Genomic DNA, 23158 nt, shown 5'->3' with positions numbered 1-23158 from the left:
GTGTATTATACAGAGTATGTAATGATTTGTGGTCCAGAATGTGTCTTGATTTTCTCAATATTGCTATATTGGGAGTAACTCCTACTCATTAATATATATTGTAAATAGCTGGGGTCCCAGCACTGAGCCTTGCCGTACCCCACTAGTCACTGCCTGCCATTCTGAAAAGGGCCACAGTCTTAGAATAAAGGGGAGGCCATTTAAGACTGAGGTGAGAATCAACTTTTTCACCCAGAGAGTTGTGAATTTGTGGAATTCCCTGCCACAGAGGGCAGTGGAGGCCAGCCAGTTAGATCTAAGAGAGAGAGTCCACATGGAATCAATACAAGGCAGGCACGGGTGAACCCCCAATCGCAATGACCGTGAAGGGCCGACCTCCTCCTGCACCTTTTAAATGTTACTACATAAAATCAATACTGCCCCCAATACCGTGTACCTTTTGTTTTTAAATGTTACATACTGCCAAGGACCTTAATTCTACTCCAAGGACATTTCTCCTGATTTTTTTTCTGATTATAGACAGGGTCCCGACCCTAAACGTCACCCATTCCTTCACTCCAGAGATGCTGCCTGTCCCGCTGAGTTACTCCAGCATTTTATGTCTATCCATCATCATCTTCCCTGGCCATGGTACCAAGACACCAATTTCTTCTTCAATGTCAGTAAAATAAAAGATCTGGTCATAGATTTCAGGAAGCGGAGTGGATGACATGTCCCACTCTACATCAATGATGCTGAAGTGGAGGTGATCGAGAGCTTTAAGTTTGTCGGTGTAAATATCACCAACATTTTGACTTGATCCAACCACATTGATAATGCTACCAAGAAAGCATAGCACTGGCACTATTTATTCTCTGCTAAGTTTCTTCTCTGCTATTTTCAGACTTTGAAATGCAGCTCTCATATAGTAAGAATGTATTCCCAATCTTCCATGCTACCTCATTACGGTCCTTGCATTTAAAAAAAGTGCTTATTCCTGGTAGCTGTAATACTATATTTGGCACTGTTTCCTTTTTGCATACCTATTGTACTCATATATGTATGATCTGTTTGGTTAGCACACAAAACAAAGTTTGTAATTTTATATCAGTACACATGACAATAATAAACCAATACCAATATTTTTTAAATTAACATTAAACCAGCATTTCTGTACATTCTAAAATTCTCATGTAAATGTAACATTTTTTTTTGCTGAGATACAAGTATACCATTCATATTAAATCATCTCTGTTGTGCTCATTTAAATCATTTTAGGGTCTAAGATAGATTAAAGTTAGTACACTGATAGATAGTGTATAGCTGGGAGGAAACTTCCCTGGGAGCTCTCAACATTGAGTACGAAACCCATATTGGATCCAATCAAGCTGGCTGAGTGTTAAAGAATATTGCTGCTAGATTTGGTCTGCAGCCGGTGGTGAGGAATCAACAAGAGGGAAAAACTTGACCTTGTCCTCCCCAATTTGCCTGTTGAAGATGCGTTTGTCCATGACAGTATCAAAATCCCAACTTCATTGTCATCGTATTGTGTGGCGCTGCTATCATGCTAAATGGAGCAGACTGTGAACAGATCTAGGAGATGAGAACTGGGCATCCATGAAGTGCTACGGGCCATCACAGCAGCAGAATTGTACAATACCACAATCTGCAACCACATGGTTGTGCAACCGTCACCATCAAATCAGAGGATCAACCCTGGTTCAATAAGGAGTACAAGAGGGCATGCGAGGAGCAACACTGGGCATACCTCAGAATGGGGAATCAACCTGGTTTTCTACAAGACAGGACTACTTGCATGCCAAACAACAGTATGTAATTGGCGGAGCTAATTGATCTCACAATTAACAACCAGATCTAAGTTGTACTTAAGAAAGAACTGCAAATGCTGGAAAAATCGAAGGTAGACAAAAATGCTGGAGAAACTCAGCGGGTGAGGCAGCATCTATGCAGCGAAGGAATAGATGATGTTTCAGGTCAAGACCCTTCTTCAGACTGATGTGGGGGTGGGTGAGGGCGGGAAAAAGAAAGGAAGAGGTGGAGGCAATGGGCTGCGGGAGAGCTGGGAAGGGGAGGAAAAGGAGAGAGAAAGCAAGGACTACCTGAAATTGGAGAAGTCAATGTTCATACCGCTCAGGGGAAGAAAACCCGGGGGGGTCAGGTCCATGTTTTGAGAGGTGGGGGACAAACCCCCCCCAAGTTTTTGTAATTCGGATTTTTAAATCCGGTGATCGAGGGCGCCGATTGGAGGAGAGACATGTCGGGTGGCAGGCAATGGGGGCGGGACATGATTCAGCGCGGTGATTGGAGGAGGGAGAAGTGGCACAGACCTGCTAGGATGATCCCGGCACGGTCTCCGGGCTGTTTTGTCCCGTCCCTTCCCGATTATCCCCCCCCACCCCCACCCCCCGCTGGTGGCCAGAGAGGTCGGCAGCAAATATCCTCCGCTATAGGATCTAGGATCTTTGGTCAGCAGTCAGACGGGCCAGCGCAGAGAAGCAGCGCTAAACCCAGCTAAATCTGCCTGTCCCGCCCGCCAGGTGAGTTTACAGCCCGGCCTGGACTTGCGGCAAATATGGGCAGCGCTGGTGTCCCATCAGTCCAGGCAGGGCTGTAGTTAACCCGGTGAGACAGGCAGTGTCGAGCTGCATTTAGCGCTGGATTGAACTTCCGAAGCTGCGTGCATGCGCGTGTGTGTTTTATGTGTGTGAGTGTGCGCATGCATGCGTGGCCGCTAAAACATTGTGTGTCCCCGTCCCCTCCATGTTCTGATAGCGAGTTCCGTTCTTGATACCGCTGGGGTGTAAACTACCCAAGCGATATATGAGGTGCTGCTCCTCCAATTTGTGATGGGACTCACTCTGGCCATGGAGGACGCCAAGAACAGAAAGGTCAGATACGGAATGGGAGGGGGGAGTTGAAGTGCTGAGCCACGGGGAGATCAGGTTGGTTAATGCGAACTGTGCAGAGGTGTTGGGCGAAGCGATCGCCAAGCCTATGCTTGGTCTCACTGATGTAGAGCGGTTGACACCTAGAGCAGCGGATGCAATAGATGAGGTTGGAGGAGGTGCAGGTGAACCTCTGCCTCACCTGGAAAGACTGCTTGGTTCCTTGGATGGAGTCGAGGGGGTAGGTAAAGCGACAAGTGTAGCATTTCCTGTGGTTGCAAGGGAAAGTACCAGGGGAGGGGTGGTTTGGGTGGGAAGGGACGAATTGACCAGGGAGTTACGGAGGGAGCGGTCTCTGCGGAAAGCCGAAAGGGGAGGAGATGGGAAGATGTGACTAGTGGTGGGATCCCATTGGAGGTGGCAAAAATGTCGGAGGATTATCTGTTGTATGTGATGGCTGGTAGGGTGGAAGGTGAGGACAAGGGGGACTCTGTCCTTGTTACGATTTGGGGGGGATGGGGAATGAGAGCGGAGCTATGGATGTAGAAGAGACCCTGGTGAGAGCCTCATCTATAGTCGAAGAGGGGAACCCCCGTTCCCTAAAGAATGAGGACATCTCTAATGCCCTGGTTTGGAACACCTCATCCTGAGTGCAGATGCGGCGTAGATGGAGGAATTGGGCATAGGGGATAGAGTCCTTACAGGGAGCAGGGTGGGAAGAAGTGTAGTCCAGATAGCCATGAGAGTCAGTGGGTTTGTAGTAGATGTCGGTCAGTAGTCTGTTACCTGCGATGGAGATAGTGAGGTCTAGAAACGGTAGAGAGATGTCGGAAATGGCCCAAGTAATTTGAGTGCTGGATGGAAGTTAGTGGATGAAGTCAGTGAGATCTGCATGGGTGCAGGAGGTTGCACCAATGCTGTTGTCAATGTAGCAGAGGTGGAATTTGGGGATAGGGCCATGGTACTCCTCGAACAAGGATTACCTAGTCATGTTGTATAGCTGTATAGTCATGCTGCGTCTAGTCATGAATTGTATTTCAATGACTGGAGAAGCAGGCTCTTCAAATATTCCCGATCTCAATGACAGGGGAGTTGAGCACATCAGTGTAAAAGAGAAAGTTAAAAAACTTCAGAAAGATTTGTCGAACGGACGATCCATCTTTTCCCTGCCCACAATGACTTTAAATGAAGCACATATAAAAACACATATCCTGGACTATTTTTCTTTAAGGTAAATATGAAGATTCAATAATGCTAACCTTGTATTCAGCATTGATTTTTGACATTGCGTTCGTAAGTTGTTGTCTGAAACTATTGCGAAGGATATCAATTCTCTGAAACAATTAAAACAGTTTACTGCAATGAAATTCAGCTATCATACAAAGGATGATGTCAAAGACTGTAATCTAGCCTTAATGATACACAAAGATCAAGTATGAGTACAGATTTTTTTTCCCACGTCCGTTTAAAAATTTTCAGAACAAAATATCAATACACACAACCAACCCACACATATTTATACCAGCTATGGAAATATCACCTGCAGAAGCAGACAATTTATTACCAAAGCAAGACCATTTATATATATATATTAGTATTTACTAAAATTCAGTAGTATACTATTTACCCTGCAGTGACAAGAAGTGTTAGGATTTATAGTTTTAAAATTGTTCTACAAAGTATTAGAGCTAAATATGGGTATCTAAGGGTTGATTTTAATTTTAAGATTTAGTATGATACAGCACGGAAATAGGCCCTTCGGTCCACCGAGTCTGCTCCGACCAGTGATCACCCCATACATTAACACTAGCGTACACACTAAAGTTTGCCTACCGCAAGAACAGGAGTACGGAGGATGCCATCTCAACGGCACTTCACTCCGCCCTCTCCCACCTCGACAACAGAGACACTTACATAAGAATGCTGTTCATCGATTACAGCTCAGCATTCAACACCATTATACCATCAAAACTGATCACCAAACTCGGTAACCTGGGCATCGACCCCTCCCTCTGCAACTGGATACTGGACTTTCTAACCAACAGACCCCAGTCTGTGAGGTTAGACAAGCACACCTCTTCAACCCTCACCCTGAACACGGGCGTTCCACAGGGCTGTGTGCTGAGCCCCCTCCTCTACTCCCTCTTCACCTATGACTGCACACCTGTACATGGTACTAACACTATCATCAAGTATGCAGATGATACAACGGTGATTGGCCTCATCAGCAACAACGATGAGCTGGCCTACAGGGAGGAGGTCCAGCACTTATCAGCATGGTGCGCTGACAACAACCCGGCCCTTAACTCCAAGAAGACCAAGGAGCTCATTGTAGATTTCAGGAAGTCCAGAGGCGGCATGCACACCCCCATCCACATTAACGGGACGGAGGTGGAACATGTTTCTAGCTTCAGGTTCCTGGGAGTCAACATCTCCGATGACCTCTCTTGGACCCACAATACCTCTACTCTGATCAAGAAGGCTCATCAGCGTCTCTTCTTCCTGAGGAGACTGAAGAACGTCCATCTGTCTCCTCAGATCCTGGTGAACTTCTACCGCTGCACCATCGAGAGCATCCTTACCAATTGCATCACAGTATGGTATGGCAACTGCTGTCTCCGACCGGAAGGCATTGCAGAGGGTGGTGAAAATTGCCCAACGCATCACCGGTTCCTCGCTCCCCTCCATTGAGTCTGTCCAAAGCAAGCGCTGCCTGCGGAGGGCGCTCAGCATCGCCAAGGACTGCTCTCACCCCAACCATGGACTGTTTACCCTCCTACCATCCGGGAGGCGCTACAGGTCTCTCCGTTGCCGAACCAGCAGGTCGAGGAACAGCTTCTTTCCGGCGGCTGTCACTCTACTCAACAACGTACCTCGGTGACTGCCAATCACCACCCCCCCCCGGACACTTATTATTATTTATTCAAATCATTTGCTATGTCGCTCTTCCAGGGAGATGCTAAATGCATTTTGTTGTCTCTGTACTGTACACTGACAATGACAATTAAAATTGAATCTGAATCTGAATCTAGAGACAATTGTAAGACTTATCGCAGCCAATTAACCTATAAACCTGTGCGTCTTTGAAGTGTGGGTGGAAACCGGAGCACCCGGAGAAAACCCAAGAGATCACAGGGAGAACGTACAATGTCAGTACAGTCAACACCTGCAATCAGGATTGAACCCTGGTCTCTGGTGCTATAAGGCCGCAATTCCAGGGGCGGAAAACCCGGGGGGGCCAGGGGACACACGTCCCCCCTCTGTTTTGAGAGGTGGGGGACACCCCCCCCAAGTTTTTGTAATCCGGATCAGGCCCATACGAAGCTTTCCAAAAAGGGGGGTGTCATGACAGGATTACAAAAAATGTAATGTGAAATAGTGTGCGTGCTGCGCACATCACGAGCGTGAAGCATGAAGTCCCTCGATGTCAGGGTCCAGGGCCCGCTTAAGGGTCCTGGAAGCTCTGGGGTTTTAGATGCTCTCTGATGCATTCTGAGCCTTATTTTGGAGCATTTTTGCACCAAATTTAGAAACATAGAAATTAGGTGCAGGAGTAGGCCATTAGGCCCTTCGAGCCTGCACCGCCATTCAATATGATCATGGCTGATCATCCAAATCCGTATCCCGTACCTGCCTTCTCTCCATAGCCCCTGATCCCCTTAGCCACAAGGGCCACATCTAACTCCCTCTTAAATATAGCCAAAGAACTGGCCTCAACTACCCTCTGTGGCAGAGAGTTCCAGAGATTCACCACTCTCTGTGTGAAAAAAGTTCTTCTCATCTCGGTTTTAAAAGGATTTCCCCCTTATCCTTAAGCTGTGACCCCTTGTCCTGGACTTCCCCAACATCGGGAACAATCTTCCTGCATCTAGCCTGTCCAACCCCTTAAGAATTTTGTAAGTTTCTATAAGATCCCCTCTCAATCTCCTAAATTCTAGAGAGTATAAACCAAGTCTATCCAGTCTTTCTTCATAAGACAGTCCTGACATCCCAGGAATCAGTCTGGTGAACCTTCTCTGCACTCCCTCTATGGCAATAATGTCCTTCCTCAGATTTGGAGACCAAAACTGTACGCAATACTCGAGGTGTGGTCTCACCAAGACCCTGTACAACTGCAGGAGAATCTCCCTGCTCCAATATTTATGACCAATATTTCAGAAATTAACAGGAATTTGAGAGGTAGCTTTTTCACACAAAGGGTGTTGGGTGTATGTAACGAGCTGCCAGAGGAGGTAGTTAAGGCTGGGACTATCCTAATGTTTAAGAGACATTTGGACACGTACACGGATAGGGCAGATTTAGATGGATATGGACCAAACGCGTGTGTGGCACTAGTTTCGATGGGACACGTTGGTCGGTGTGGGCAAGTTGGGCTGAAGGGCCTGTTTCCACACTGCATCATTTTATGACTAAAAAGTTAAGAAGAAAAATGATTTTTTCTCACTACGGGGAGGGGGCGGGGGGGGGGGGGAAAGGGGGGTGCGGTCGCACCCTTCGGACGGCACCCCCCCTTCGGACGGCCATGCGGATTTTAAAACCCGGTGAAATCTCCGCTTTCCGCGAGACAGTGGTAGTGGGACAGATGATCGAGGGCGCCGATTGGACAAGAGAGACATCGGTCAGCAGGCAATGGGGGCGGGACATGATGATTCAGCGCGATCATTGGAGGAGAGAGGTGTAAGGGGGAGGGGGGTGGAACTGAGGATAGAGAGCGGTGATTGGAGGAGGGAGACGTGGCACAGACCTGCGCCTCATCCTCAGCCAGGATCGATCCCCGGCTCTCCGGCACCCCCCCCCGCCACAGGTGGCCAGAGAGGTCGGGAGCCTTTGGTCGGGAGTCAGACAGGAACTGTACCACCAGGCCCATAGCCAGCGCAGAGAAGCAGCGCAAAACCCAGCTTCATTGTAGTGACCATGTAAAAAGACTTCTGGGAGCTGCAGAGAGGGTGGTGAGTGGAATGACTGTGAAAGGATAAAAGCAGGGTGACATTGAGGATGACCTGTAAAGGCATTTAAGAGCAGTTGAATAGCAGTTAAGCGTGAGAATGCAGACAAAAGTACATAGAAAAAAGAATGTTGTAGTTGGGAAAGGCAGAGCAGGAAAACACGCCTAGCAGTCAGGCTAGGCATGTCCTCCAATTTAAACTGAGCCTCTATCAGAGATAGTTGACTGACAGATAGAGAAATCAAGTTATCTAACGTTGTAGAATTAAAAATCAATGTCAAAGTTGGACTTTGCAAATAGACAAATCAACAGTAACTCAAATCTCACTGTACCAATTTTAACTTGAACTTGGACAATAGACAATAGGTGCAGGAGCAGGCCATTTGACCCTTTGAGTCAACACTGCCATTCAAGAGCGGAACCCGCTATCAAAACACGGAGGGGACCGGGGGACACGATTTTTTGGCGGCCACGCACGCTTGCGCACACTCACGCGCACACACACACGCGCGAGGCTTCGGAGGCTCAATCCAGCGCTAAATGCAGATCAACTCTGCCTGTCTCACCGGGTTAACTACAGCCCTGTCTGTACTGACGGGATACCAGCGCTGCTTCTCCGCGCTGTCCATACTTCCCGCAAATCCAGGAAGGGCTGTAGGCTCACCTGGTGGGCCAGGCAGAATTGATCTGGGTTTAGCGCTGCTTCTCTGCGCTGGCTGTGGGCCTGGGGGCACCGCACCTGGGGGCACCGCGCCCGTCTGACTCCCGACCAAAGATCCTATAGTGGACGATCTTTGCTGCCGACCTCTCTGGCCACCCGTGGGGGGGCAATTGAGACAGCGCCGGAGACCCAGCCGGGACCGATCCTGACGTGTCCCCTCTGCCCCCCCTCCCTGGGTTTTCCGCCCCTGCTGCCATTCAATGTGATCATCAACAATCAGCACCCTGTTCCTAACTTCTCCCCATATCCCCTGACTCTGCTATCTTTAAGAGCCCTATCTAGCTCTCTCTTGAAAGTATCCAGAGAAATGGCCTCCACTGTCCTCTGAGACAGAGAATTCCACAGACTCACAACGCTCATTGATAAGGTCCCAGCATTTGATAAGGTCCCACATAGGAGATTAGTGAGCAAAATTAGGGCACATGGTATTGGGGGTAGAGTGCTGACATGGATAGAGAAGTGGTTGGCAGACAGGCATCCGCTCCCGCCGCCAGCCCTCTCCCTCCCTCCTCTTCCTTCCCTCCTTTCTCTCCTTCCCTCCCTCCCTTCTCTCCCTCCCCTCTCTGTTTTCCCTTCTCTCCTTCCCTCCCTCCCTTCTTTCTCTCCTTCCCTCCCTCTCTTCTTTCTCTACTTTCCTCACCCCCTTCTCTCCTTCCTCCTTTCTCTCCCTCCGTCCTTCTCTCCTTCCCTCCCACACACATAACACACAGATAACTAACACACGCACAACTAAGTTAGGATGGGGTAGAAGCCCGAAGGGTAGGATGGGGCTGAAGCCCAAAATTTAATGCCTGGACTGGTTTTCGCCAATAGTTATTGGTTTGCCTCGATCTAGTTAATTATTTTTTTTTTCATTTCACATTCACTAAAACAAGTGGTATTGTAACTATGTACTTCTCAAAGGTTATCTACACATTTTGTTTGTTACTTGTAGGCTTACATGTATGCAATTTTATATTAAAATGTAGCTTACATCTGTTTGGTCCATTAACTCGCAGGCACTTTTTAAGCGCACATTTTGATTAGACCTTGGCTGTAGTGTGGCGGCGCCTAATGGCAGCGGCTCGACTGCAGTCCGTCTGTCTTTTTTTTAATTTTTGTCTCATTAAATGTATGTTTTTGATTTTAGTTTTAATTATTTTTTAGCTGTGTATATGTGGGGGGTGGGTGGCGGAAACCGTTTAATCTCTTCCCTGTACGTGGACCCACTTTTTCCCTGTCGGGTCTCCGATGTCGTTGGGCCTAACATCATGGACAGGGCTCAAAATTAACGGTTGCCCGGGTACCACTGACCACTCAAAGCGCCGCCGGGCAACCTGAACACCGAGTCATTTTGCCCGGCTTGGCAACCAGATACTGGTTTGTACCGAAGATAGACACAAAAAACTGGAGTAACTCCGCAGGTCAGGCAGCATCTCTGGAGAAAAGGAACGCAACGTTTTGTGTCGGCGGTGACGGCTGTATTGCGTGGGAAAGATACTAGGTGTGGGGTGAGGAAGGGAGCGAATGATGGGCCCCGAACAGCGGCTCCATCTCCTCCTCCTCCCGCCCCCCCGCCCGCCCTGGTAGCGGCCGTTGCCTGCTATCAGGGTGGGCGGGGTGCGGGAGGAGGAGGAGATGGAGCCGCTGTGCGGGACCCGTCATTCGTTCCGATGCTTCTGAAGCAGCTGCACCAAAGATCCTATAGCTATGGGATCTTTGAGCTGCACCGCTCAGCCCTGCACCTTGCTGTTGGCTGGCGGAGGAGGGAGGCGGTGGCGAGGAGATCCCAACGGCCAAGGCAGCGGGCGATGTTGTCCGAGGAGCGCTGACCCTCCTTCCTCCATACCTCGCAGCTCTCTCTCTCTCTCACGCCCCCCTCCACCCCTCATATCCTGGGACCCCTCTCTCCATCCCACACAATCCCCATTCCCACCTCTATTCAGTCCTCACTGACATCCCCTGTGCTCCCCTCCCCATCTACATCCCCCTCCATCTATTCATCCTGCGCTGATCACCCTATCCACCTCAAATTGATTCTCCTGCCACCCCCCCATCCATCCTACACTGGTTCCCCAATTCACCCTGTACCTACCCCTTTCCCATCCATCCTGCAGTTCTCCTCCATCCATCCTGTACTGATCCCCCATCCATCCTGTACTAATCCACACATTCATCCTGTACTGACCCACCCTCCATTTATCCTGCACCTTCCCATCATTCATCCTGTAGCGATCTCCCATTCATCCTGCACAGACCCTCGGATCCATACTGTACTGATACCCCCACCCTTCATCCTGCGCTGATCTCCCCCCACCCCCATCCATCCTGTACTGACCCTCCCATTCAAGAAGAATGGGGGGAACAGTCTGAGGAAGGGTCTCGACCGGAAACGTTGCCTATTTCCTTCGCTCCATAGATGCTGCCTCACCCACTGAGTTTCTCCAGCACTTTTGTCTACCCCCATCCATCCCGTACTGAACCCCCCCATTCAACACCACTGACATCCCCCATGCTCTCCCCGCACAATTTTACCTACTCCAACCAACACATACTAATTCACCTGCCTCAATCCATCCATTCTGCACCAACTGCCTTCTAACCCCCCCCCCCCCCCCCCCCCCCCCACCCCCCCATCTATCCACCCTGCACTGATTCACACACACACCCCTCCTTGACCCTATTGTCCTGGGAATGTCTTCAGCGCGAACATTGACTATGTTTGATAACCGAATGCAATCAAATGTGTTTTAATTCCCAATGTTATTATTTGTTTTCATCCATAAAGATGGATTAATTAAATTGTGAACACGTGGAACATTAAAACCGCAGTGTTTGATTGTCACTGCTGCCGTTGACACGTTATTACAGAATTCATTTTAACGCCAAATCAATGCTCTTAATATGGAGTATCAGTACTGTAGTTATTTAATGAGCACCATTCACAACTATACGTACGCATATATGTTACCATGGTCCAGGATTTATTGACACAGGTTAATCATACGCTGAATAATCCAACCACATTTTGTTTGGAAGTGGAAAGAACTAATAGAAATTGCATTAATTGCAATGTGTAAAAAGAGTTGAGATACGGTCTTATAATTTTGATGCATGCCATTGTGGGATATATCATGTCTTGATTGGTGAATATGTTTAGTTTGTGACTTTATTTGATGCAGAAATAATATGTGAATGCTTCTTTGAGTATAATTCCGACTGGTAACTACGCACTTCGTCCGAGCACATTATCGCACGCGTCATGCAAGCCATCTTAAATGATTACCTAAACTGTCATTTGGCAACCTAAAAAGCTGCCTAGGTTGCCCGGCTGGCAACAGGGAAAAAAAGTTAAGCGAGAACCCTGGTGGAGCCAGCGGCCTTATAAACCAACCGGAACCAACGTGAGGGCTCCAGTCGCTGAGCCTGCGGACTCGCCATCACGGAGCTGGCCGACTTCGGAGCGGGGAGAGCTGTGGCGGTGCGCGGCTGCGACCCGACTTCGGAGCTTCGGAGGCTCCGGCTGCAGGCCCGGTGGACAGGAACATCGGGAGCTCGCAGATCCCTGGTGGGAGACCGCTTTTCGGAACTCCTGCAACGGCAACTTCTGCCGCTGGAATCGCGGGGTTAAATGACTCGGAGCGGGGCCTAACATCGCCCAGCGCAGCTTAAATGGCCACGGAACTTACCATCGCCCGCCGGGGGCTTTAACATCGTGAGCCGCAGTCGCCTCGACGCTGCAGTTGGACTGCTGGACCGCAGGAGAAGAACAATGGGAAGAGATAAGACTTTTTGCCTTCAAGCACAGTGAGGAGGTGTTGGAGATTCACTGTGATGGATGTTTGTTATGTAAATTGTGTTATGTGTGGGTCTTGGTTTTTTTTGTAATGTTAAACGGTAGGAATGAAATTTCGTTCAAACCAAGCTGTTTGAATGACCGAATAAAAGGCATTCTATTCTATTCTATTACTTTCCATTCTACCATAGAGATATAAAGTCTATAATAGACTTTATTTGTATATCTATGATTCTACAGACCTTGGCTGGGAACCTGAGGCTCACCAAAATTGTTCCCAATTGTGCCCTGCACCTCCTAAGGCCGGCCCTGACTTCATCCACTGGCTCTCACTTGTCCATTTTACCTAGTTACATCCTCAAAAAATTCCACAAGATTATTCAAGCATGAAATCTATGCTGTAATTCCATGCTGACTCGGACCAATCCTGTTACTACTATCCAAATGTGCCGCTATTTCATCTTTTATGATTGACTCCAGCATCTTCCCCACCACTGATGTCAGGTTAACTGGTCTATAATTCCCTGTTATCTCTCTCTCGCCTTTCTTAAAACGTGGGATAACATTAGCTACCCTTCAATCCACAGGAACTGATCCTGAATCTATAGAGTATTGGAAAATGATCTCCATTGCTACAGAAACTGCATCTTGCAATCTCAATTTTATGACACCAATTAATAATATTAGCTCAAGAAATATTATTTCAAAACATTCATTACCCCATTTATGTTACTAAGTAATTGAACTAGTCAACTAATCAACAGACTATTGGAATTTGATTATTCAGTATTAGGATACTGTGGGAAGCTAGAGAGGAAATTGCAGTTTCCCTGGCTGAGATTTATAAATCAGGTAGATAGGGTGGTGAAAAGGGTTTTTGGCATTTTGGCCTTTAGCAGTCAGAGTATTGAGTATAGAAGTTGGAGGGGGGGGGGGGGGGTTATGTTGTAGTCATACAAGACGTTGATGAGGTCACGTTTATTGTGTTCAGTTTTAGGAAAGATGTTGTCAAGCTGGAAAGAGTGCAGAGTAGATTTCCGAGGATGTTGTCTGGTCTCAAGTACCTGAGCAATAGGGAGCAGTTGAGCAGGATAGTACTCTATTCCTTGGACTGCACGGGGATAAGGGGTGATCTTATAGAAGTGTAGAAAATTGTGAGATGAATAGATTAAGTAAACACACACTCTTTCCCGAAGTAGGGAAATCAAGAACAAGTGGACATCGTTTTAAGGTGAGGGGGGGGGGGGGGGGGGGGGGGGGGGGGGGGGGGGGGGGGGGGGGGGGGGGGGGGGGGAAGATTTAATAGGGACCTGAGGAGTAATTTTTGTTTTATACATAGGGTTGTTGGTATATGGAATGAGCTGCCAGTGGAGGTAGTAGAGGCAGGTACTAACATAAAATTTAATAAACATTTAGACAGATAAATGGTACATGGTAAATGGTAGGGAATTGAAGAATGTAGGTGAACAGAGGGATCTGGGAATAACTGTGCACAGTTCCCTGAAAGTGGAATCTCATGTAGATAGGGTGGTAAAGAAAGCTTTTGGTGTGCTGGCCTTTATAAATCAGAGCATTGAGTATAGAAGTTGGGATGTAATGTTAAAATTGTACAAGGCATTGGTGAGGCCAATTCTGGAGTATGGTGTACAATTTTGGTCGCCTAATTATAGGAAGGATGTCAACAAAATAGAGAGAGTACAGAGGAGATTTACTAGAATGTTGCCTGGGTTTCAGCAACTAAGTTACAGAGAAAGGTTGAACAAGTTAGGGCTTTATTCTTTGGAGCGCAGAAGGTTTGAATTAAGGGACAGAAGTTTAGGGGTAATATGAGGGGAAACTTCTTTACGCAGAGAGTGGTGGCGGTGTGGAATGAGCTCCCAAGTGGAAGTGGTGGAGGCAGGTTCATTGGTATCATTTAAAAATAAATTGGATAGGCATATGGATGAGAAGGGAATGGAGGGTTATGGTACGAGTGCAGGCAGGTGGGACTAAGGGGAAAAAAAAAATTTGTTCGGCATGGACATGTAGGGCCGAGATGGCCTGTTTCCGTATCCAGTGCAGTCCGTGCTGTAATTGTTATATGATTATATTGTTATATGGTTAAGGGGGGACTTGATAGAGGTTTTTAAAATGATGAGAGGGATAGACAGAGTTGACGTGGAAAAGCTTTTCCCACTGAGAGTAGGGAAGATTCAAACAAGGGGACATGACATGAGAATTAAGGGACTGAAGTTTAGGGGTAACATGAGGGGGAACTTCTTTACTCAGAGAGTGGTAGCTGTGTGGAATGAGCTTCCAGTGAAGGTGGTGGAGGCAGGTTCGTTTTTATCATTTAAAAATAAATTGGATAGTTATATGGATGGGAAGGGAATGGAGGGTTATGGTCTGAGTGCAGGTATATGGGAATAGGGGAGATTATGTGTTCGGCACGGACTAGAAGGGTCAAGATGGCCTGTTTCCGTGGTGTAATTGTTATATGGTTATATGGTTAAATAGATAGGATAGGGTTAGAGGGATATGGGCCAAATGCAGGCAGACAGGGACTAGTGTAAATGGGACATGTTGGTCGGTGTGGGCAAGTTGGGCCAATGGGCCTGTTTCCAATGTGGTATAACTCTGTGAAGGAAGTGAGAATTTATAGTGAAAGCAGAGTGTTTGAAGATTATTAATTTGAGCTCAGTTGGTGTTTGTGTATTCTTCCATTAATGATGAAATGATGACATCAACATGATTTATGGTGACATCAACTTCTTGGCCATACACATCTAATATTCTAATATAATGTATGAACTATTAACAATAGTCTTTCAAAGGAAATTAAACATACCATATAACCATATAACAATTACAGCACGGAAACAGGCCATCGCGGCCCTTCAAGTCCGTGCCGACCACTTATTTTCCCCTAGTCTCATCTACCTGCACTCAGATCATTACCCTCCATTCCTTTCCCGTCCATATAACTATCCAATTTGTTTTTAAATGATAAAATCGAACCTGCCTCCACCACTTCCACTGGAAGCTCATTCCCCACAGCTACCACTCTCCGAGTAAAGAAAATCCCCCTCATGTTACCCCTAAACTTCTGTCCCTTAATTCTCAAGTCATGTCCTCTTGTTTGAATCTTCCCTACTCTCAATGGGAAAAGCTTATCCACGTCAACTGTCTATCCCTCTCATCATTTTAAAGACCTCTATCAAGTCCCCCCTTAACCTTCTGCGCTCCAAAGAATAAAGACCTAACTTGTTCAACCTTTCTCTGTAACTTTGTTGCTGAAAACCAGGCAACATTCTCGTAAATCTCTTCTGTACTCTCTATTTTGTTGACATCCTTCCTATAATTAGGCAACCAAAATTGTACACCATACTCCAGAATTGGCCTCACCAATGCCTTGTACAATTTTAACATTACAACCCAACTTCTATACTCAATGCTCTGATTTATAAAGGCCAGCACACCCAAAGCTTTCTTTACCACCCTATCTACATGAGATTCCACCTTCAGGGAACTATGCACAGTTATTCCTAGATCCCTCTGTTCAACTGCATTCCTCAATTTCACTACCATTTACCATGTACATCCTATTTTGATTTGTCCTGCCAAGATGGAGCACCTCACACTTATCAGCATTAAACTACACCTGCCATCTTTGAGCCCACTCCTCCAATGGCCAAAATCTCTCTGTAGACTTTGAAAATCTGCTTCATTATCCACAACACCACCTATCTTAGTATTATCTGCATACTTACTAATCCAATTTACCACACCATCATTCAGATTATTGATGTACATGACAAACAACAGTGGACCTAACACAGATCCCTGTGGCACCCCACTAGTCACCGGCCTCCAACCTGACAAACAGCCATCCACCATTACTCTCTGGCATCTCCCATTCTGCCACTGTTGAATCCATCTTGCTACTCCACCATTAATACCCAACAATTAAACTTTCTTAACCAACCTTCCATGAGGAACCTTGTCAAAGGCCTTACTGAAGTCCATATAGACAACATCCACTGCTTTACCCTCATCAATTTCCCGAGTAACCTCTTCAAAAAAATCAAGAAGATTAGTCAAACATGACCTTCCAGGCACAAATCCATGTTGACTGTTCCTAATCAGACCCTGTTTATCCAGATGCTTATATATATTATCTCTAAGTATCCTTTCCATTAATTTGCCCACCACTGACGTCAAACAGGTCTATAATTGCTAGGTTTACTCTTAGAACCCTTTTTAAACAATGGAACAACATGCGCAGTACGCCAATCCTCCGGCACTATTCCCGTTTCTTATGACATTTGAAATATTTCTGTCATAGCCCCTGTTATTTCTACACTAACTTCCCTCAATGTCCTAGGGAACATCCTGCCAGGACCTGGAGACTTATCCACTTTTATATTTTTCAAAAGTGTCAGTACTTCCTCTTCTTTGAATCTCATAGTTTCCATAGCTACTCTACTTGTTTCCCTTACCTCACATAATTCAATATCCTTCTCCTTGGTGAATACCGAAGAAAATAAATTGTTCAATATCTCCCCCATCTCTTTTGGCGCTGCAAATAGCTGTCCACTCTGACTCTCTAATGGACCAATTTTATCCCTCGTTATCCTTTTGCTATTAATATAGCCGAAGATACCCTTTGGATTTACTTTCACCTTACTTGCCAAAGCAACCTCATATCTTCTTTTAGCTTTTCTAATTTCTTTCTTAAGATTCTTTTTACATTCTTTATACTCCTCAAGCACCTCATTTTACATACTTTGCATAAGCAAACTTATTACCTGTATATACTTTTTCTTAAGATGAAAATTTTGTTCATTCATTCTTTTATAGAGGTATGTGCATTTTTCTTCCAGTTTCATTTGGTAATCTGCTTGTAGGGATAGTATGTTAATGTCTACTTTTCTCTGTAGTATTGTTCTATCCTGAAGAAGAGACAAATCAATTTAAGCATATTATAACAATCCTTAGTTTTTATAAAATCATTTATGCTTCCAATATGATTTTACATTTTTTCCGACTTACTGTTCAGTTTCACAATGCTGGGAAAAACTAGTTAATGATTTAATGTTAAATATTATTTTGTCCAAGAACTCACCATATTTCATCTACATGTACATTTCTATGCTTGCAAGCATGTAAAGATGTTCATAAAAATTCCCCCTTGCATAGTCATAGAGAATGGAAACAGGGCCTTAGGCCCAATTCGTTCACGCCAACCAAGATGCCCAATCTAAACTAGTCCCATTTGCCAGCATTGAGCCCATATCCTACTCAACATTTTCTCTCCATGTACCCGTCCCAGTGTCTTTTAAGTGCTGTAATTGTACCTGGCTCAGCTACCTCTTCTGGCAGCTTGTTCCATACACCCATGACCATGCAGTTATAAAAATTGAAAACCCGTGAATATTGTTTCTGTGAATGACACAAGATATTTAGACACCTGTACCATCACCATTTGGTTTAAATTATATGATACATACGATTCTCAGCCACAGCAGAATGTCAATTTTCAGCCTTCAAATCACTCACATTATTACTATTTACAACCAATTGGAACTTATTGCATTATAAAAAATCAGGAAAATAATCCTGAAAATGATTAAAACATCAATGACATGAATTTTGGAAAGGCTGAAGACCTTGGTAAGACATTTGGGAAGGTAACAAAGAATTAGCCACTGTGACTACAGAACACTGTCTAAGTCTAATTGGTTACATATAATATGTAGAAAAACATACATGGTTGCCCTTCTCTGATCCAAAAAAGCATTTGGTAAATTTCTTTATTTTGCGAGTTTGACAGTTGACTTTCAGCTGTTCAAGAAAATTGCCCCATCCCTGATCAAGTTGAATTTTATCCAGCCAGTTGCCGAAACGTAAGCTAATAGAACATAGAAACATAAAAAATGGGTGCAGGAGTAGGCCATTCGGCCCTTCGAGCCTGCACCGCCATTCAATATGATCATGGCTGATCATCCAACCCAGTATCCTGTACCTGCCTTCTCCCCTGATCCCTTTAGCCACAAGGGCCACATCTAACTCCCTCTTAAATATAGCCAATGAACTGGCCTCAACTACATTCTGTGTCAGAGAATTCCAGAGATTCACCACTCTCTGTGTAAAAAAATGTTTTTCTCATCTCAGCCCTAAAAGATTTTCCCTTTATCCTTAATGAACAATACCTTTGAGAGAAATCGAATAATTTGTGTTGTTTAAACTGACGTCTTAGTCACATAAAATACTGTCAGTCATCGAAAGTTGCAAAAGTGGAGATCTAAAGCATGACAAGGGACCATCAGGTGATCTATATTATCCAAATGGTTGTGAGAAGAAACCTCTGCTTTTGAATGAAATTTGAGGAAAATGCAGCTGCCCACTCTTGCATGCAATATCCTGCATCTGCTCTCTAATCTTTAATATTTATGACAGATGAACAATCCTTCGAAACATATACATATTTATCTAAGCCGATGAGCTGGCATTGGCAACACAAGCAAGGAACTTCACCAAAATGCATAAACTATTCAACCTGCAGCAGGGAGACCTCCCCCTCCCTCCCCTCCCCTCCCTACCTCCTCTCTCCCCATTTCCTCTCTCCCCATCTCCTCTCTCCCCACCACCTCTCTTCCCTCTTCTCTCTCCACCCCCCTCCTCATCTCTCCCCCCCTCTCTCGCCCCCTCCTCTCTCTCCCCCCCTCCCTTCCCTCCCTCTCTCCCCGTCTCAGCCCCTCTCCCCCACTTTCACCCCCCTCCAACCCCCTCCCCCTGTGTGTTTGGGGGGTGGTTAGTGTTTGTGTGACGCAGCCAGCCTCTCCCCCCCCCACCCTGCAACCGCGTGTTGACGGGACCCAACAGGTTCCCCTTGGTCTAGTTAAACATAAAATGCTGGAAATATTGGCCAGCCAGAGGGAAACAGAAGTAACATTCATGTTGATGGCCTTTGATCAGAACTGACTAGTATGCTGCTAAACCACTTAAACCAAACTCAAACAAAGCACCTCCCACTTGCATAGTTATGATGGAAATTAAAAGCTAAGCGTCAATAAGAAGGGTGCATATCTCATTCAACAGAAATACTTGGTTTACCCCAGGAGAAGACATTGTAACGCACACTCCTGCAAGAACCTCATTCAGAAGATGAGATATCATCTCACAAAACAATATTACTCGGAGCTGTAAATTCAGTGGTATCCATGACGAGAATCTATGCAAATGCAACTACTCTATTTAAAATGGAAAACAAAGCCAAACCTCAAGGCCAGTTAACATCATAAGGAAAATGTTAGAAGCTATTATTTCACATTACAACAGGGCAGTTTGAAAAATCCAAGGCAATCAGCCAAAGTCAACATAGCTTTGTGAAAAGAAAATTATATTTGACCAATTCATTCGATCTCCTTTTTTTAAGCGTGTAAAACCCTTTGGCCCACCAAGTCCGCGCCGACCAGTGATCATCCCATACACCAGCACTATCCTACATACCTAGAAACCTGTACATCGGTGTGGGAGGAAACTGGAACACCCGGACCGAGGAAACCCACACGATCACAGGGAGAAAGTACTGACTCCGTACAGACAACACCCTTAGTCAGGATCAAAACTGGGTCTTTGTCGATGTAAGGCAGCAACTCTACTGCTACGCAAACCTAAGCAGCCATACTCTATGACTCAATGACTATGCAAGAGAAAATGTTCATAGATATCTTTACATGCTTGTAAGCATAGAAACGTATATGTGGATGAATTTGTGGGACAATTTACCGAGGCAAATTAATCTACAAATCTGCATGTCTTTGGAATGTGGGAGGAAACCCACGCGGTCTCAGGGATAACGTACAAATTCTGTATAAGCAGCACCCGGAGTCAGAATCAAACCCGGGTCTCTGGTGCTGTAAAGCAGTAACTCTATCGCTGTGCCATTGTGCAACCATCATTTATACAATTATAAAAGGTTATCACGCTAATCCCAACACAAACAACTTTTATTTTCTGTAATAACCTTTGATGCATCATTTTAACAAATGAGAAAATGACCAGAGAAATTGTGCCCAGTGCATCTTAGTACAGGCCAGTAACATCGATCCCTTCAAACTCTATTGTATACTTTTCTCTGTTATCAAATAATGATTCACCAAAATAGACTTGTGGTGTCGGTGTTCAATTTAGTATGCATGATGCAACTGTACTCTTGATTCAATCTGGCACATTCTCTTATTTAAAATTAAGTACCACATTGCAATAAAAGTTAATGATCACTCACGTACCTTTCCTAGTGTCTCAATTGCAGTACTTAGTTCCTTCAGTTCCAATATGTCACTGACTTCAGTTTGAGTAGCACGGTCTGTTTTAAAGAAGCCAATCTTCAACAGATCTGAAGGTGCTGGACTGAAAGGAAAATTTATGAAACATTTACAGTATATATTTGTAAAAGAGATCATTCTAGAATGGCAAAATATAATTTCTTTAAGCAAACAAAATAAGGGGCACTACTTAAAAAAAAAAGAAAATGAAGGAGTGATAAAATTGTAGGTTGTAAGATGTAAAAATAAATATTCAAAGCTAAACATCAGAATGCCTGCAGGTTTATCCAATTTCCCTACAGACCATGTTTAATTTCTAGTCTATGCTAAATTATCTGCCACAAAGTAGGGTTAACTTTCAGGGTTTAAGCAATCTAGGATGATTCAGGTTCCTATTCTTGGTTACTATTGAGCAGTTGAGGAAGTAATCAATGGCGTGGGGATTAAATCAGCATACCTGCATAGTCATACCAACATATTACAAATGGACTGTAATGTATTAGCATAGTGACAAACCAAATGCTACTCCACAATATTCAGTTCACACAAAGCAGAATACGTCCGGCTAATTACTTTCCAAATAACTCTGTTTTCAATGATATGTAAATTAATGGGAAATGTCATTATTACAGCCTTGGTTCAAATATTACAGAGGTAGGATGAAAGTATCTGCAATGAAGACAGCAATTTACAGAATTAAGTATAAGGTGTAAAACTAAAGTCAATGGGCATCATGGAGAAAGCATTTCAATTGGCTAGTAATTGGCAAGTAACATGTACACCACCCAAGACAATGGCCATCTTCAGCAAAAGAGAGTTGAATCATCTGCCCTTTAAATTATTTAATTAGTCACAGTCATGTTGTCAACCATTATCATTCTTGGGGCGTACTCTGACCAGAAACTCAACTGGGTCAATACATGAATATGGTTTGAAGAGCATTCATTGGCTGAATATCCTGCAACGTGTGACTCATCTCCTGACATACCAAAATTTACAAGGCACACATCGGTAATATAGCCTCAAAACTCTCAAGATGCTTGATATCATCCAGAATAAACCAGAGTGTGGAAACAAGGAACTGAAGGTGTTGGATTACAAAGTGCTGGAGTAACTCTGAAGGTCAGGCAGCATCTCTGGAGAACACGGACAGGCGACATTTCGGGTCAGGACCCTCCTTCGGATAATTAGGGTGATGTTTGGCTTGGGACATCATCTATCCATATTCTCCAGATGTTGCCTGGCCTGTTGAGTTACTCCAACACTTTTACCCCATTATCCAGTAAAAACGAGTTTGTTTAACGGGCAACCTATAAACTACTCTAATCATTCCCTATACCTCTGGCGAAGTGACTAGTTTGCACAAAATGTACTGATGTTATTCTGTTCAACTGTGTGTGGATGGGTGGTCACAGCCTGAGGCTTGTTTGAAGTAACACGAGTTACTTTTAAATTACCCCGAGAACTTGCACTGAGGCTCCTACAAACAGCATCACCCAAACACACAATCTCGACTGCAAAGAAGCACAATGGTGGCATGTGTATGGAGTAACATCATTAAGCACAAGTTCCTCCCCAAGCTGCACAACTACATCATTGTCACTGGGTCTGAATCCTGGAACTTTCTTCACAACAGCATAGTGGAAATACCGTCACAGCGATCGCAATCCACTATCACCTTCAGAGCATTGGAGGACAGGCAATCTTGCACGGACTTCTTGCAAGAACTTCTACTATCCCACATTTTTGTGCTTTGGTATGATTGTGCCTAATGTGTAGTAAGATGGCCACTGAACCAAATGCAAAATAAGAATTTCACTGCACTACTGGGGTACACTTGACAATAAAGTATAATTGGATGAATCATTCTTGACCGCATTGAATACCAACAAAAACGGTTTTTATTTTTTATTTTAAGGTGCACAACTGTCAGCTGTCAACCAAAACTTTTGACCTGAGAACGAATATACGGACGACTAGCACAAGAAAAGACAGAAAGAGAAGAATAATAGATAGCCAAGAACTCCGTTCTGCGGACACCTACAGCACAGGTTTTGCATTTACTGATAACTGACTGACAGCGGTGAGCAGAGCTACAGAGATAAACCAGCCGACTCCGAACTAAGTTACCTTGGTAGACAGCTTTCATCGGCGGAATGAGGTGACAGCGAGGCCGGGTCGTCGTCGCATCTGTGCTCGGGCTCGACCGGAGGAGACTCGACCGTCGCCATTCCGGAGCCGGCCCGGTCAGCACCGCTGTTGCCATGGTAACTGACAGAGCAGAGCAGAGCAGAGCAGGCGGCTTTGGCTGCGGGTGGCCGCGGACGGGGCTCTGGGCCGGACACACGCACGTGCGCGGAGGGTTCGCCGGTGCAGGGCGCGAGGGAGCGCGAGCGCGGCGACACCAACCGCCTCGGCCCATCCAATGCTTTATAGATACGAAATATCGGCCACACCCAGGCTTGAGCCGTGCACAACGGCCGCCGGTTCGGTACCCACCTAATCCAGATGTCAACCCACAAA

General features: G+C 45.4%; 1 protein-coding gene across 2 annotated transcripts in view; it reads right to left on the bottom strand.

Annotated features, from left to right (window-relative positions):
- Positions 1–23158, bottom strand: part of c2h10orf67 (chromosome 2 C10orf67 homolog) — a 132578-nt gene extending 109420 nt beyond the window's left edge. The window contains exons 1-4 of one of the 2 annotated variants that reach the window (XM_055652437.1): positions 22766–23158; positions 20600–20720; positions 17114–17257; positions 4145–4219 (exon numbers count right to left, since the gene is read on the bottom strand). In XM_055652437.1, the coding sequence (XP_055508412.1) occupies positions 4145–4219; positions 17114–17257; positions 20600–20720; positions 22766–22866 (441 nt within the window). In that variant the 5' untranslated portion in view covers positions 22867–23158. The remainder of the gene's footprint in view (positions 1–4144; positions 4220–17113; positions 17258–20599; positions 20721–22765) is intronic. The other variant, XM_055652445.1, reaches the window with a different exon arrangement.

The sequence above is a fragment of the Leucoraja erinacea genome, chromosome 2 (assembly GCF_028641065.1).
Source record: "Leucoraja erinacea ecotype New England chromosome 2, Leri_hhj_1, whole genome shotgun sequence".
In the NCBI taxonomy this organism is placed as follows: Eukaryota; Metazoa; Chordata; class Chondrichthyes; order Rajiformes; family Rajidae; genus Leucoraja; species Leucoraja erinaceus.
This window is presented reverse-complemented; position numbering and strand designations above follow the sequence as displayed.